Source organism: Haliotis cracherodii, unplaced genomic scaffold (assembly GCF_022045235.1).
Source record: "Haliotis cracherodii isolate W230 unplaced genomic scaffold, xgHalCrac1.p SCAF_1, whole genome shotgun sequence".
NCBI classification, from domain to species: domain Eukaryota; kingdom Metazoa; phylum Mollusca; class Gastropoda; order Lepetellida; family Haliotidae; genus Haliotis; species Haliotis cracherodii.
In genome coordinates this window covers 78,813,194-78,831,250 of record NW_027266264.1, presented here as the reverse complement: position 1 = coordinate 78,831,250, position 18,057 = coordinate 78,813,194, and the positions used below count along the sequence as shown (strand labels likewise).

The window sequence follows — 18,057 nt, the reverse complement described above, 5'->3', positions numbered from 1 at the left end:
AACGTGATGGCAGCGGAGAACTCATCCGAGCTTCAGTTGTTCCTTTAGAAGGGTTATCGGTTTAGGAATCAAACATCATATCCACGTTTTATCATTTCTGTTGAATCTGGTGGATTCAAACCTATTGAAAGGCATTGTCATGCGTTCAACCTCATTGAAGATTTATTGTTCTAAAAGTCGGATAGCAACATTTTTAGGTTGAATATATGTTTTAATGCGTTACAACAGAATATTAGGCAGAAATACACATGCAATTGGGTGTATGTAGTAATCATTGTCTTGTTCACAGAAGCTGTAGGTGCAGAGAAAATTACACCTGGTATATTACCCGTGTGAATAATGGACCATATGGATATGGCCTGTATCTGGAGATTACTTCCCGCGCTGGTAATAACTGAGTGATCTATGGACATCTCATGGTAAATTCTTTTGTTTTACATGTACTTTCTGTTCTAGACACAGGTTATGAGTAGGATTTAAGGGCAGATATATGTTGATTATCGATGTCCAATACCTAAAGACATATGTTTTTAATTCGTATCATGAATAAATATATATAGTGCCTACATTAAAAGTTCATATAATAAGCCCCGTGTGCATTGTGACAACTAAAGGCTGACTGTATGCAATCACTGCCGCCATGGTCTAGTGGTAGAGCGTCTGCCCGGAGAGTGAAAGGTCTTGGGTTCGATCCCCTGCCACGTCATACCAAAAGACGTTAAAAGATGGTACTTGTTGCTACCCTGCCTGTCCCTCGGCTTTAAGAAACTAAAACAATGACGTGTCGTCTCGGAGTCTGTTTACTGTGTCAGGGTGAGGTATTCATGTTAAACTGTGGCATGGTATCTCAGTGGGCTAGCACTATGAAATTGGCATTAGCAAGACTACTACAAGCATACACACTCGTCACTATATATATAAGCTCAATAATCTTGGACGCGACGTTAAACCCCATTTCACCTCACCCCACTTGTTTTCGATCCTGCTCCGATGGTGTCATCTCATGTTCCACATGCTTTCGTCACTTTTCTGTCTGGTCCAGAAACATTTTGCAACCCGCCGTGATATAGCTGGAATTTGCAGATTGCCGCGCTAAGCAACATTTACTCACTCATTTACAGATCACATTAAGTGCTTCACGTTTCATGTCTTCTACGTTTCACTGAACTTTAAGTAATGGCCCAAAATGGTCATTATCATTTGATAGGTTTTCAGATTCCTAAATTCAAACTGTCGTGCTATATTTTTCAATGCAACATTTACGAGATGAGTGCTGATTCCTAAAGCGTGGTTCTCTTTCTCCCCATCCCTCATAGAGAGACTGATTACCGGTTACTCTGACATGAAACCATTGTACTCTTGCTAAGACACTGCCTTCAATGTCATGATCTTAAGTTATAACATGACAGTGTCCATTAGCGCCGGTCTCCAAAATGCAACAATTTACATAATATGCTATTTAAATCAAGATTACTAAAGGCTTAAGTGCTTCTTGTAAAGCAAGTTTGATCTGTCAGTGTGCAGATTAAACATGGAAAGTTTGACATATTCTCATAATAAACAAGGATGCAATAGCTGCCATTTAGAGATTCAGGGCCAGGAGGGGATTCGTGAATGGAATTCGGTCGGCGAGCTCTGTGTCATGTTGACATGGGTTGGGTTCTTTTTGTCTACTCTGTACAGTGAGTGAGCGAATGGTTTTACATGACAAACAGCAACAGGTATACTACCGTGGTGGTTCATGAAGAATTCGAGTCAGGGACAGAAACAGTACTGGTTGATGGTGCAACAAACAACCAACAGCAAACCTACGCTACCGGTCCTATCCTCGATTATCCAGTGCATCATATCGTCCGTACGCTATGATATACTCGTAGATCTTTATTAAAGAATGGAGATGAAATACACTTAATTGTGAATGTGTCGAACCAAGACAACATGTATTCAGCAGTGTGAAAGGTGCTAGATGATCTTACCCTGTAATCGCCAGATTAAGTACCCAGGAATGGTGGCTACTCATCAGTTATTTACAGGTGTATAGGGCAATTAGACTTGTATTGTAGAAGGGCCAGATCAGAGGTAATATTGGTGAGGGTAGCCACGTGGTTAAGCCATTTCCTTCCCACAATGTCAAACGACACCGGATTGGATTGGCCACATTTATGCAATGTGTTAAGTTCATTGTTGATCAATCACTAGTTTGTCTGGTCCAAACACGACTGTTTACAGGTATAAGTTGTATTGTCCTCTCACTTAAGCAACAACATATTGTCGCCAGATTTCGCGGACAGCCAGATGGTTGATGACAGACTTTGACTACCTTATGTAAACTTGAAGACCTAGTGTAACATCAATACGATGGCGTTAAGCAATAGTTCCATACACTACAACATTGTAGGCTATGATGTGAACACCCACTCGCTTACACTCAGCAAGTATTCAGCGTTGGAGGCTCATTATAAAAGGCAGGACCGTGACGTTCCGGGTTAGAATAGGTCTAGAATAGGTGACAAGTCAGTCCGCGTCATTCATTTCATATGCAGAGCTATGTATAAAGATTCAGAGTGAGAAAAAGTATCCACAAGACTGTATGGCAAGATGGATGACTTTCCAATAGTCAACTTTCCTTTTGTTCGAACAATATCCCAGAAGCTGAAGCGTTTTGTGTAAATTTCACATCTTTTGAGGTACAATCGACCATGCTCTTTCCGCGAAGATGTCAAAGAGCGTCATACGACTCTTGCTCAAACGTTGCTTGATGAGGGTTACTACATTCAAGGTAAAGCCTTCAAAACGGTTTAACGTAGACATTTGAAGGACATTTGCAAGTTTGATGAATGTGATCAAAATTATGTCAGATACAATTTGTACCATATGTTCCCATGCGTTTTCAGGCGAACAGTTGACTTGCCTTTGCATGTGCTTTGACGGGAGCCACCATTGGGGTCGGATACGCTCACCTTTTCTCCAACACCTGGTATACCACTATTTGACATTGATTCAAAAACACAACTCGTGATACAGTCGGAATCGTACACTTTGGTGTTTCTCAGATTTGTTCTGCTTATGCAAAGGCTTTTGTCGCCTTTGTACAGACACGTCATTTCCTATGGCTATGTAACGTGGCAGAAATTCTGAATATTTTACAATGAAAGCACTGCGATTTAGCAAGAACATGGGAAACAACTTCACAAAATTCAAAACAAAATGTCAAACAATGTGTGGTGCTTGCGTCGGCCATGAGAATGTGCTTTTGATATGAAAAAGAAATATCAATTCATACATGTTCTCGAGCTAAGCCTGTCCAATTAAATAACAGTTCCTCGTTTACTGAAATATCCAGTTATCATTCTTCTATACGGTTACCAATTTAACCGTAAAACGTTTAAAGGAGTCAAGTGAGACCGCCTCATCTGTTTCGTATTTAGATCTGGACGTGAAGATTCAGAGTGACAAAATGACACCACAGCTTTCAGAACGTTTTATGGTAGGCAAGCGGAGGACATATCCACAGTTGACGCATCAGTGACAAAAATGATGTTCGATGCAATTCCCTATTTTGACATGTACCATATGTTCCTGTTGTTTTTCAGGTGTACCATTGTCTTTCCTTTGCATGTGTTTGTGACGGGTGCCACCGGTATGGTAGGGTACGCTTACCATTTCGCGAACCCCTGGTATCATGACTATTTGATAGTGATTCATAAACACATTACTCATTGCCTAGATTTCACACAGAAGAGCGTGCAGAGTAATCAGTAGGTGCATGCGACCTACATGGTTATTTCTCTTAGGAGTGGCAAGAATGTGAGGTATTATTTGGCCAATCCATTAACTCTCCAAGTCAAATTTTATGACCGATCATCCCAGCAATGACGATGGATTAAAATCGAGCCCTATGAGATGTGGTGCTTTTTCAAACCATCATAAAACTTTAGTTAGTGGGTTAAATGTAACTGCGCGGTTAAAACACAATGGTACAGTTCCACCCCACAGCAAAAATACAGTGCCCTTGTTTAATTAGAAAGGCAATTCAGTGAGAATATTGAACATGGAGACATCAACTAGATTTGTATCTAAAATAATTGTACGTGTTGACAGACCATAAACCGTGCACAGTGTTATCAAGTAAAGTCCGTTTCTAAGATTAAAACACCTGAGACAGTTAGGTAGTGATAAATGAAAGTGCTTTTTAACTGAAAATGTTGTTTTTGTGTAACGTGTTTCAAATTAGGCTCCTTATATAACTCTTGTGTTTGAGGAAATATTTCATGTCTCTACAAGAGAGTACGGGTCACGCCATCACATCATGAATCTCAGGGATCACTGCGGTGGAATATTGAACATTCTATTCTGTCTCTGATTCAACAAAAGACATCCATTTAACGCGACGCTAGGCAAGATAAGCGACAACTCTCCTTTGTCATTCTAGGTATTATTTTCTATCGGAAAACATTGAGCATCTCTAACCGGAAAATGCGTACACCTCCGATATGATAAGGGGTTAATCTAACATTGTGTCAGATACGCGAACCTCACTGAAGACAACCTCAAGGAACATTGACATTGGAAGTAGTTTCCTGCATGTGGGGATTTGACATATTGTATTGATGGTTTCTTTAGAGGCTTTTTTGTAGCCATAGACAATATCGATTTATGTTATTTATCTCTAAAATAACATTCAGAAAACAAAAGCCCTGTACTGTCCGAGTTTGCATGTAGTGAACATAATGTAACAGAACGACATTACACTTTTCCTCGAATCGAAGCATCTTCGCTAACAATTTTTTAGACTATTATTATTAAAGTAATATTTTGGATTAGGTCGGATTACGAAAAATTGATATTTGATAACCATTGTTCAAAAATAATTGGTGGTGTCATTTAGACAACATGTGCTCTGTAGTCCGCCGTTTATAACCTGTATTTAAATGCGTGTTGAATTGAGTCTGGACCAGACATCCTAGTCATTGAAACGATGTGCAACGATCCAAGCAGTCGGGTTGGTTGGCTGGTTTGTTGTTTTACGTCGCATTCGGCAATATTCCAGCTATATGACGGCGGTCTGTAAATAAACGAGTCTGGACCAGACAATCCAGTGATTGATATCATGAGCATCGATCAAGGCAATAGGGATCGATTACATGCTTCAACAGATATCAGCGAGTCTGACTACCGGATCGCGTTAGTCGCCTCTTACGACAAGCATAGTCGTTTTTGACGGCAAGCATGGGTTGCTGAAGATCTATTCTACCCCGGATCTTCAAGGGCCAAGCCGTCGGGAGATGATGACACGCTATCCAACAGGTCACCTGACCACCTGATTTTCCACCTGATCTTTTGGACATGTGCCAAAAAAAACAGGCAAACTTTTATGACAGACTTACTACACAGGATGAAACATGGGTCCATCACTATGATCCTGAGACTAAAGTTCAGTCGATGCAATGGAAGCATGTGGAGTCACCACCCCCAAAGAAGGCACGTGTCCAACCCTCTGCATGCAAGGTCATGCTCACGGTGGTTTGGGACCACCACGGAGTAGTGATGATTGATTTCTTGGCAAAGGGTACCACAATTACAGGAGCTTATTATGCTTCACTGCTGTGGAAATTGCGGAACGCTATCAAGCTTAAGAGGCGTGGCTTGCTGACCAAGTGTGTCCGTCTCCTGCAAGACAACTCTCATGTTGCCCAGACAGAAGAGCGGCCCTGTGGCTATGAAATCCTTCCACATCCTCCTTACTCTCCTGATCTTGCACCATCTGACTTCCACCTCTTTCCAACCATGAAGTCATTTTTGAAGGGAAAACGTTTCACAGATGATGAAACACTGATTTCTGAAGTCAAGTCCTGGTTTGAGACGCAAAATGAGGGCTTTTACAAGCGAGGTCTCAATAGTTGCATAAAACGATGGGAGAAGTGTGTAACTCTTGGTGGTTCCTATGTGGAGAAAGACTAATACCTATGCCAAGTTTCATCTTTAATGAACACCTCTCGTAGCTGTTATATTGCCGAGTGCGGCGTTAAACAACAAACCTTTCGTGACAACCCATGAGCACGGTATTGTCGGGACAAAGAATACATACACCAGGTTGAAAGTGGTAACGGAACAGACTGTCAGATGCCGACAGGACTAAGTAAACCAACTGTGCATAAGTCCGGACAAGCCAAATCAATGTTTGATTGCAAAAATAAAGTTTTGGGCAATTAGAAGTTGGAAGAACATGAAGACGTAATATTTTTTATGGAAAGTTGCGGCGATAAACAACAAACAAACAAACCCCGACTGCCTGATCTATCGATCTGATTGCGGTCATCATTGGTTGCTGGGGGCCTATCATAAACCGGAATACCGATTCAGTCTTTGACTATACTGTTGCATGTGACAACCTTTCTATGAATCACCGGGGTGGTCGGGTAGCCTGTTGGTTAAAGCGTTTGCTCGTCACGCCGAAGACCCGGGTGCGATTCCCGATATGGGTACTATGTGTGAAGCCCATTTCTGTTTTTTTCCGCCGTGATATAGCTGGAATATTGCTAAAAGCGGCGTATAACCGTATTCACTCACTCTATAAATCACCGATGCTGAAATATCCACACGAAATTCTTTCTGTTCCAAGAATGACATATTCCTGGTGTAGCACATGACAATAAACATATCTCCATTGACAATATGCCTTCATTCATTCGTCTTATTTCAATTAGTCATCGCAAAATGAACAGCATACATGCTTGTAACTATGCACTATAACATGTGACATTATGCGACTAATGGGTGTTTTTTTACTTAATCTGGGCAAGTGTGAGTTCTGTAAATCAGACCACATGCATATTTTATCTTTTGATTAATATTAGTCTCAAGCATAAAACAGCCCCAGATAGTTTAATCCATATTTGCAACTGTGTTCAATTAAACAATTGTCCATCCTAGCACCATGACAGTATACATGGCTGAAGTGGCTTCAGAAAGATTGTCGACTGTATGCAATTTAAAACGATTTTGGGGGGCTCATTTTTGGCAAAGACCAAAGCTAGACCGAACATCTAAATACTCATTGATCACGTCCTCTCATATTAACTCCAATCTGACAATAATACACGCTGAAAAGACTGACCATTGTAAGGCAAACGTACATTTTGAATATATACACTTGAAATCTCATTCAACTTACATGCACTCAAACCCCACAGACTGGCTAACATTATGAATTTGGCGCCCAAATTAAAATATCAGATCTGAATTTTGTTTGCACTTTTAGAGACAAAGTTATTGGGGTCTTCCATGCATGAGCTTGCCCTCATCCCATGACGCGTTCCGATATTCACATCTTAATAATATGCAAGGGACATTGATTCAGGTTCCAATTCATGGATCCATATAATCACAAATTTGTCATATTTGCAGCATGTAGGAGCATGGTCAGAGTAGTCTCTGAGTGTCTTCAGAATGAAATAATTAACCAGTGTAAACTCCGGATTTGAATCGGATCGAACATGCTGAGGATGTCCTCAAGACAATGTTTCTGATGAGTGGGAACACGCGTGTTGGATTCATGCTCGTCTGTTGAACAAGTTTGGGCACCATAAATCATGTTGTCTGCGGTCAGGAATAATACCGCTTTATCACAATGGCTGGTAAATAATCGAGCTTGGACCAGACAAACATAACCAACGTCGACAATGACACCCAATCAACCAAGTCACTGAGCCTCATCACCCGATCCATTTAGTGGCTCATTATTGACTGCATAACCCTTTATCTAAAGATTTTCAGCTTAAACTTCCTCATGCAGGCAATGTATGGCGGAACTTGTTTACAGAGTCAGATATGCCCTTTGGGGTAATAATTAAAGGGCATGCCAAAAACAAGGTCAAAATTCAAAATGATGAAAAACGGAACATATGTGTTGAACTAAACAATTCAGATTCGAGCCTCTTAAACAAATTCAGATGTCATCATTGGTGCATACTAGCATGTGAAGTTTCAGCTTAATTTGGTTCGCAAGTTTCAGATGAGATGGTGTTTACATTGAGAGGAATGAATTTTTGGAGAATTTAGGACCATGGTCAAAATGCAAGGTCAAATAAAAGTCAAAATCTAAAATAGCATGAAATAATGGAATATGTCTTGAGCCCTATGATTTACTACAAATATGATTTTATTACATTTTATTACACTAAGTCCATAAGAAGTTTCAGCTTTCAGTATGGTTGAAGTGTGAAGGTCAAATCAAGGTCAAAATTCAAAATATCACAAAACACGGAACATATATGTTGAGCCCCACTTTTAACTACCAAATTTCATGACATTTGTAACAAAAATTCGGATTCAAACCTCAAACAAAAACGCATATTTTTAGTGAGGAATTTCATCTTCACTTGTCTAGTGCTTTTTTAAAGAGATGATGTTTATGCTTGGCCATGACATAAGCTCATTTGACTTTCAGACCTTTTACACACCATTGACACATGTAACTCATGTTCGTCTTGTATGTTGCTCCTGTATAAAGGATGTGAAATTCTTTAAATGACTTCAGTTAGCAAACATAGGCTAATAGGTACCTATTCTGAGCCAGAATCTTCGAGGACATCATAGACTATTTCTATTTGTCTTATAAATGCTTGTTTACCACCTTATTGTCTGTTTCAATCTCTCATTGAGAACTGCTACACACATTCCAGTTCCCCAAGCCTGGCATTGTGGAACATCTTTCAATATTTAATACTCCTTGAATTCTTTCATTGATACAATCGGGAAATTCCCTGACTGATTTGTCAGTTAAACACATAACTTGGATTGACTATTAAAAACAATATTTTATGTCAATAGTAACAAAGAAGACCAGAATAGCCACTATGTCAATATTGAAATAGATTTCATATCCATGTTCAGCAACACATGAGATTTTCACTGTGTATGATACTATTGCCATAACAGTTATGCATTTTATTGTGAAGTCCGTTTGTCAACCCTCCATTCACCTGAAAAAAAATTGGCTTTTTTCTCTGCCCTATCCTCAATAGCATTTGCATACATACAAGTTCCTATGATAAACAATTTCTACTCTCCATCGGATTTCTTTACATGCATGATGCACTGCTTTTGGTAGAGATTTTTTTTATGATTATGGAAAGGGTTTTGACGCCTGTAGCACTGTGAAGATGTTTTGATAAGTTGTTGACTGATTCTATTTTCTCTCCACTGCACACTGACCCACTTTGAAACGCCTCCGAAAAACACCACTGAACGCAAAGTTGCAGTGTTTGGATGATAAAATGCTGGGAATGTACTTTGCCTGTAAACTACATTATGGGGTACTTAATAGGCTCTTTGGCATGGTAACTGATGAATTCTGACAAGACTCAGATTCGTAAACATCTAGTGATAACATTAACAAGCCAAATGGCTGATATAGCACCATGTAAATGGCCAACCACAATTACGATTTGGTTTTACTACCCTTCCCCAATAGGATGTGTTCCAGCTCATGGCTAGGATAACTAATAGCCAGTGCCCATTCATGAGGCAATGATTCCAAACACACTGCATATTTAAATAGCACCTGGAGACATTGAATTGTTCGCAACTCACATAATCATATCAACATCACTTTGGGATCGCTTCATCAAAGGTTTCACAGTTCCTATACTTTAACATTAAAAACAGAATCCCATCACAAAATGAAGCATTCACTCAGGATAACTTTGGATACTAGTAGTTAAAACGGAAAAAATGCTACCCAAAGCTTTCTCAACAATAAGGCTCCCCGAAAGTGTTTTGTTCAATCCAGTGAACCTTGGGATTGTCTAGATTTTGTATAATGTCAAGAGAATGTAAATCTTATCACACAAAGTGGCATTAAAAGTAAACGGCACTCTGAATACCATTCTCACCACACACAAAGTCCATCTATTTTGCTCAAATGTGACACACAAACTTCATGATCCCCCAGTCAGGTTTGCTGGCTCTGTTTCCAACACACATATCCAAGTTGGTCCTCAAGTATAAACAACAAGTTCTTGAGTGATAATTCCTTAAATTTAGTTTATTATTGTTATTATTATCATAAGTACATACATACATGTTTATTTACAAACATTTGGCAGTTTTAACTGCACAGCACTGTACAGACAAATGACCATAGAGGCAAAATGAACATAGTATTTTGGCAGAGACATGACTTGCATGTTACTAGCAGCATACAGTGTAATTTATATAGACTACATCACAGAGAGGTAATATACAGACTCAATCAATGAGTTTTGAATGTCGACTTGAATAAATACATCCAGATGAGTATTAGCTAATCAATACGGATACAAGTAATTACAATGTTGCTGTTCATCCAGCAGCAATGATTATAGGCTTTGTCACCCACTGGCCCAGTTCTGTCACATCTCATGATTATCCCTTTCTTATTGCTTTTGTAATGTGATGACAGGCTGCATATTGCATAAATATTATAATTTCACCCTCATTAATTCTGATTTGTGTCAGTGTTGTAGAAAGGTATATTCTTAAAGCAACATTTATCTCTCTTGAGCATAAAAAACCCACAAATGCTTTATCTTCATTAAATTGTTACACAGTAAGGGATAAAGGATAAGAATTATTGTGCTTGAGGTCATTTTTTGTTAGGAACCTCAGATACTCAAAGGTATCTTATTACAGAATAGAACAATCATCAAAGCAAATATAAACACAATATTGACAGAAACATTATCCGGAACATAAAATGAATGATATTATTAAAAAGTTATCCATAGGGAATATCTTTTTTATTTTGTTATGTTAGGCAATAACTGCAGGCTCAATATGTAATATCTAAATACCTCAAATAAAAATGTTAAAATAAATATGAAAATATCAACCCTAATGTAAAACCAAAAAAATTAACATACATACATTCAGCTTATAATCAAAAAATGTTTGGAAGAAATTGTCTCAAAACGTTGTCGTTTCCACAATGTAAACTTTGGGTAAAACAAAAATGTATCAAAACGATATAATCACGAAGAAAGTCTCAGGCCCATCTGCCCAAAATTAGCCAGTTCTGAATGGCAGCAGATTGGAACAGAAAACTATACCACCCATTTTACAAATACTATCAGTCAAACCAACACCTCATGAGGTTCTGACAAACAATATAAATGTCCTCTTACCAGCAACTTTTCACAATTATGCCTTGTTTTGTACTCGGTAAAGAAAGTATCATAAATATGACTCGTGAATCACAAACTCACAGATTATTACAGCTGTTCATCACCATTACAATTCTTTATTTCTTTAACGTTCCCAATCTATAAAATTCAGTAAATTAAATGCCAAAAAATTAAATTAAAAATAAGAGCTACAAAACTGAGAAATTGATCTGATACATCAACACTGCTGTCACAACAATGTCCTTGCATATTTGACACTGGTAATACAGACTCCAGACACATGGCAAATTGAAGCAGACACACCTGACTCACTAGCTGCACAATAGCAATATTGCTTTTTGATACGAGATATTGACTGATATCAACAAAACAGTAATTTCTGCATAAAGAGAAAAATGTGACCATGACACTTAACTTGCACAAACCATGCCTTGAACATCAGTAATACACAAAATGAAATATATCTCATAAGAATAGAGGAAGCAGTTATGATTTCTTTTTTTAACATGATCACAGGAGTTGTTTGATTCTTTTCAGCATCTGGAGGATTCAGGCAGTTTTTGATATCCACACTAAAAGAGGTGAATAACTCTCCTGTAAACGTATATGGTAAAAACATACACATAAATCAGATTGGGTAAAGCTGTGTGAACCTTTTCAAATTAAGGTTTTTCATCTGACAAAACAGTACGCCAAAATTGGAATTTGTTTTCCAGTTCAGAAATATTTGGTGCATATCAAGCAAAACAGACCTATGGGCCTAATTGCCCCCTGGACAATCCTAAATCAAAGATGGACATGGCATAGCTCTATGACAAAAATGTATTTTGGAGACCAAGAAGAAAACTACTATTTCTAAAAAGGGCACATTGACTTGTCAAGTGCTTGAGGAATACAACATGAAATGCAATAGAGTGAGGTATGGTTAACCTAAGTGACCTCAAGAATGGCATAGATTGTAGTTGTAAAAAAATGGTTTTGATACAAATGTGAATTTAGCTTAGATTCTTTGTGAATCAAAATCAACGTTTGTGCAAATTTTCTTCTTAAAGTGATGAGAAAACAAGAATTCTTTTCTGTGGCCTAAGACTTATTGCACATGACCTAGAGCTTGACACTGAATGTAGCAAGTTGCTTGTCAAAAGTTGTCCTGCAACTTGGACAAGTTATGTTCAAGATTTGTTTGTTTGTTGTTCAACGCCGCACTCAGCAGTATTCCAGCTATATTACGACGGTCTGTTAAAAATTGAGTCTGGACCAGACAATCCAGTGATTGACATCATGAGCATCGATCCATGCAATTGGGATATGATAACATCTATCTACCAAGTCAGCGAGTCTGACCACCCGATCCCGTTAGTCGCCTCTTACGACAAGCATTATCAGTCATATGAACTATATGTCCTTATAAACTGGCTAATATTCTAGCTGTAAACAAGCTTCCAGTACGTTTATGGACAGACCTGACTCGCCTGATGCTGTTTTAGTGAGTACTAGGCTCCCGTTCAAACTACTCAGCTTTTACCAATGTTAACAGAAAATGAAAATGACCAGATAACACAATACGCCTTGAGAGAATACAGACAGCAGAAGTTTAGTCTAAAAATCTGAAATTGTCCTAAGTTTACTTTCACCAACGCACAAATCTGTAGAAAGTCTATCAGTCCATCTTCAACATTATCAAGCACCAGTACAAATTATATTTCAAAGAAATAGATGGTAGTTGTGTGTTTGGTGCTCCGACGCCAATACAGCATGACAACTAAGAACGTGAGGACATACTTTTACCTTTGAGAATAGATACCTTTTCAGGAATCTGAAGAGTCCCTCACTTCTCAATAACACAACACACATGCTGCAGTACTGAGACAGGGGATCAAGTTGAAGCAGATGATAAACTTGTAGGATCTGTGTACCATTATCAACTAACCCACGTGATCCAACAAGACAGCAATCTGCATACACCAGTATGAAGTTGGACAGTATTGAAGTACAGAAGGGTCTCACTAAACAGGAATGAGTGTTGTATGATTATCATGAGAGGGGTCCGTCAGAATGAGCCACAATATGAACACAGCTCTATGGACAACAGTGGAACATGCACTCATGGACCTAGCTGTGTCCACTAACAGGTAATGGTACAGATGCTTGTATTTACATATGTACATATACTGGCTGCTGGCTCCAACTGTGCATCAGGAGAGTCGGTGAGTTACACATGGAAGTCTGAACATCAGCTACTTGTCAGATGATAAGTATCAAAATGTTTCTGTCCAGTTACATCAGATAATTATAGTCCATTTATCATCACCAAAATCTACCCAAAATGAAAAAGACAAGTTGAGGCAATTAGATTCACAAGTTTTTGGCATGGACTGGCTCTTGTTTCAAGGATAATAATCCCATGAATACTTTAAACAAATGTCATTTGAAGATGACATATTGTGCCTGAAATATGTTTGATTAAAACCATTCAATTTAAAATTATGAGGTGTTCGTATCTGTATCTGATTTGCTAGCTTTTGGTTTGGGGCAGTGTCCCTGTAAAGGTATCCTAACCCAAGTGTTTATTCCTGAGAATGAAAACATACACCTTGTTGTGCCCAGTTTACATCCTACCAACAGGTTGAATCCAACAAGGTACATACCATTAGATGCTCACTACTTGTGTTAACCCAGAACTTGGAACATATTTACACAAACATGGATACCTCTGTTGCCTGAAGATGAATATCATAATTGAGGAGTTTATGTATTTTCCAGAGATTATAAACCACAACTTTATTTAACATTCTCTGATATGGAATCCATGATAGGAATGTGGGCATGAGCATTAACAACAGTGATATCACACGAACATGAAATCACCTGCAGTTTACAACCAGATCAAGATCTAGTTGTGTCACACTGGAACATAATCTTACTTCCCTTGCCTTCAATAAATATTCAACACACCTTACTGCATATAGTCAATATTATGGTATTTTGATAAAACAGTTTTAAGTTATTTGGAATACTGGAGATTTACAATTTTAAGTGTCCATATGATGTTGTATACCGGTACTGATGATGTACAAAATAAGGACTTACATGAATGTATTAAACCTATAGACCCCAGCAGCACTGGCAGAATGGAACATCTTCTTACCTGTTTTCAGTATCAATATTTTGGCTATAATTTAACCATATTTTATAACAAAGAAAAAGTATAAAGTCGCTGATATGATGAAAGATAAAGAAAAATTAACCTCTAAAGAGTGAGCTACATAGTCAAACGTTTGAGCTACTCTCCATAATATGATTGGTCACCAACAAAGAAATACAAACATATATGGTGGGGGGGGTCATATTAAAAGGATCTTTAGTATTTTATTGAAATGGAAAATAAATTATGAGCCTATAGCAAAAAACAAAGTCATAAATGAAGGGGCTTAGAAATGGAATGAAATGTGGTGAGAGAAAAACCGATATTATTCTTTGGAGGTAGTACTCAATGCAAAATGTCAGTCATGGCAACCTGATTCTTAAATAATGGAACAAGCAGTAATGTATACAATGATGCTGTTAAGCAGTGTTAATATGATTGGTGACCAAACATAAAGCTGAGCTAACCAACAACTTTAACACAACAAGAAACTTGTAACAAATATACTCATAGCAATGATAAAAATTAACTCAACATTCACATTAAATTGACTTGTATTATATCCATGTTTGAGTACTCAGTCAATGTAACAGTGCATGAGATTGAAAAGCCTCTAAAAGACAGACCAACAAAGTTAAAATGCTGTGCTGTATCACATAAGATTTAAAACTTGGCACATAATTGAGCAATTCTAGAGGAAAGCAAATGTAGCAAAGGAGCATGTAACAACAAATGGAAATAGCAAGAGATCCTCACAGCTGAATAGTGTGAGGGCACAGTACAGAGTCGGTGTCACCTATGTCGGGCCATCCCAACAGGTTTTCAGGAACATATTGCTCGTATTTTGAAGTTCAATGTCTTATTTTAAAATACTCCGACATGTTGTCGCATCATGTGACCATATTTCACCAGGTGACAAATATGAGTGTTCTTGAGTGTCACTCTCCCGCCTCCCCCCCTCCCCCCCCAAATAATGTCATGTGGTTATGGCTATCTTCCTTGGCCACACCCTTAGCACCTCAGAGACACAAGGCAATCGTCGGTCAACACCCAGTCGTCACTCTCAACACACAGCATGGATCCATATTATGTCCACAGAAAACACACTCCACACCCTCAGATATTCACAGATCATGAACTGGAGATATTTTAATCCAACACACAGACAAGAGAGTTCCAGAAGTTCTTTCAAATGCAAGGGTTCCATTCTTTTTGACTCAGTCTCCTTAGACAAACACTTCTCCACATCTTCATCAGACACAAATCATTGTCCACAGTTCCAAAACACTAGCAGACATCCCACAGGTTCTCACTGTCGTACACACATTCATCACTTTGTTGGATGATTTTCCATTTGAAATCTCAGTTTTGAGTTCAAAGGCCTACAGTGTATATAAATATGTGTGTCGATTATGTTTCTAAATGGATGTATAAATAACATGAGTTGTGTCTAGACCTGCAGTCTAGCAGGAACATGAAGTACCTCAGTCTATCACTGTCACAAGTAGTCTTCCTGGACCTTGCTATAGTTCTTCTTTCAATCACAGACTTCGAATCTCATGGGGGAAGTTTTGTCTCCATCACAACGGAATCCAACATGTCTTCAACACACTGTCATTGACCATCAAAGGGAAGTAATCCTCCTTTTTCATTCGCACAAGTTCATGGCAGAGATACCAAGAAAAAACAACTTATGAGTAAAAGCCTTTGGGAAATAAATGATCTATGTTATCAACCTCCTATTGTTTTTGGCCAATCCAAACATGAAAGACTTTTTTCGCCTATTGGCATAATTGAACCAATCACAGTTCGGCTTCACACAGCATCACACCATAATCTCATCTTCCTCAGCAATGTTCTTAAAGTCTGGTATTGATACGAAGCTGGACTCAATGACCATATGGTCAACAAACGATCCCGACACGTCAGTCCTCTGTACAGTGATTGTTGGCACAGGCACATCGTCAAGTTCATCATCAGGAAGACTCCCACACGACTGATACCGTAATCGCGCCTTCTTGATAGCAACAGAGTACCTTGATGGTGGTTTCTTAAACGGTTGAATCGTTCTTCTCTTTGTCAGATGTAGAAGAGAGGGGGGACTGACTGAAATAGATAAAATTAAATAAGTAAATCAAAAAAGTTTGTTTTTTACTTAAGAAAAAACTTCTAAACAGTGACCTATAAGTCCTTAAAAGTTCAAAATGTGTTATCCACTGTCATGTTTAAAAAATGACTGTATGATTAAAGAAATACATTCGTAAAGGTGGATGAGTGATATAATGTGGAGAGCAAATGCAATGTCCTACTTTAGTATATATAACAAGTACTGATAGGTTACTTGATCCTACATTCTGAAACATATCTGAAATTGCACATGTGATCTAAAAGTGATAACCTTCACCTTTAAGGTTAACTATGTTACACATTCTCTACCTCTCCCAGGATGCCTTAGAATGGTAATGATGTTAATTTAAAAAAGCTGCATTCGACTGCTCATGAGATATCAAGTCTTTGCTAGGCATTTAGAAGTTGGAAGACCATGTATACATAACACTTTTTTATGGATAAAAATGTCTTTTATTCCCTTTAGAGCCACTTCTTGCCCCTTCATCAGGTGAATACTCTGATGAAGGTGAATACTCTGATGAAGGAACAAGAAGTAGCTCTGAAACATCATTAAAAAGAACAAAAGAAGTTTTCATCCATAGAAAAAGTGTCATGTATACAGATGTTGTCAGTAAGTATGAAAATAACCAGATTCTTATGGCTCAACTTATTTTGACTCTGCAATGACTTTTTCTTTTATACAGATGCATTTTGGTAAGGTTCAATACTTGAGAGAGTGGCAACAGTTTGATTGTCGGGGAATCGGGAGGCAACAACTTGCTTTATCAGAGCAGCTTGTGTGTAACACACCGTGCAGTTAATCCTACATAGTTCAACAAGTAAGCTTTGAAAAAGAGATTATTAGCTGAGCATGTTTCCGTAGCAAAAATATCTTATATTAGGAATACAAATTGTACAACAGTTTTTATTCCTAATATTTGATATTTCTGCTATGGAAATACACAAGGTTAATAATCTCCATACCATATAATCAAAGTCTTAGATGTTATTTATTCAATCAGGTTACTATAAATATAACCACAATGTTTGAGTGAACTGACCCATTTATCATACAGATTAACACCCGAACATCAGGAAAGTCCTATCTAACCTCATTGGGAACAATATTAGCAAGTTTATTAACAAGCAGACATTGCATCTATGTTAGGAACTTAAAAGAAGTTCCTCCTAGATAAGCATATTTGCATTATGATACCCAGTTTGTCGCATCGATAACACTATCCATTATATCTTAAATATGTTGAATAGTAAAAGTTGAGTTTTATCACTTTGCTGAAATTAACAAACATGGATATAATGCCGACAAACCATGGATCCATGAATTTTGGCTTTCAATACACAATGCACAGAGCACAACCACAGAAACACAATCAAAAGTACACATAATGTATTTTAATGAAGTATTTTGACATTGGAGATCTTTGATGGTTTTCATTGCAACCCCTATGACTAGAACAATACCATTGAGAGGTGAAGGTTCTTGTACCTACCCACAACACTAGTGTGTCCCCACCCCGCCCTTCCCATGACCAGGGTCATGGGGTTCTCAAGCTACACAGAGATGATATACTGTGGGTGTGGGAGGGAGTTTTATGCGGCTTTTAGCAATATCACAGA

At 38.2% G+C, this 18,057-nt stretch overlaps 1 protein-coding gene across 15 annotated transcripts in view; it reads right to left on the bottom strand.

Moving 5' to 3' along the window:
• Positions 1-10,040: 10,040 nt before the first annotated feature.
• The window catches only part of LOC139479663 (unconventional myosin-IXb-like), a 115,142-nt gene continuing 107,125 nt past the window's right edge, over positions 10,041-18,057 (bottom strand). For 14 of the 15 annotated variants that reach the window (XM_071263230.1, XM_071262538.1, XM_071262613.1 and 11 more), the window contains one exon: positions 10,041-16,416. In XM_071263230.1, the coding sequence (XP_071119331.1) occupies positions 16,136-16,416 (281 nt within the window). In that variant the 3' untranslated portion in view covers positions 10,041-16,135. The remainder of the gene's footprint in view (positions 16,417-18,057) is intronic. The other variant, XM_071263445.1, reaches the window with a different exon arrangement.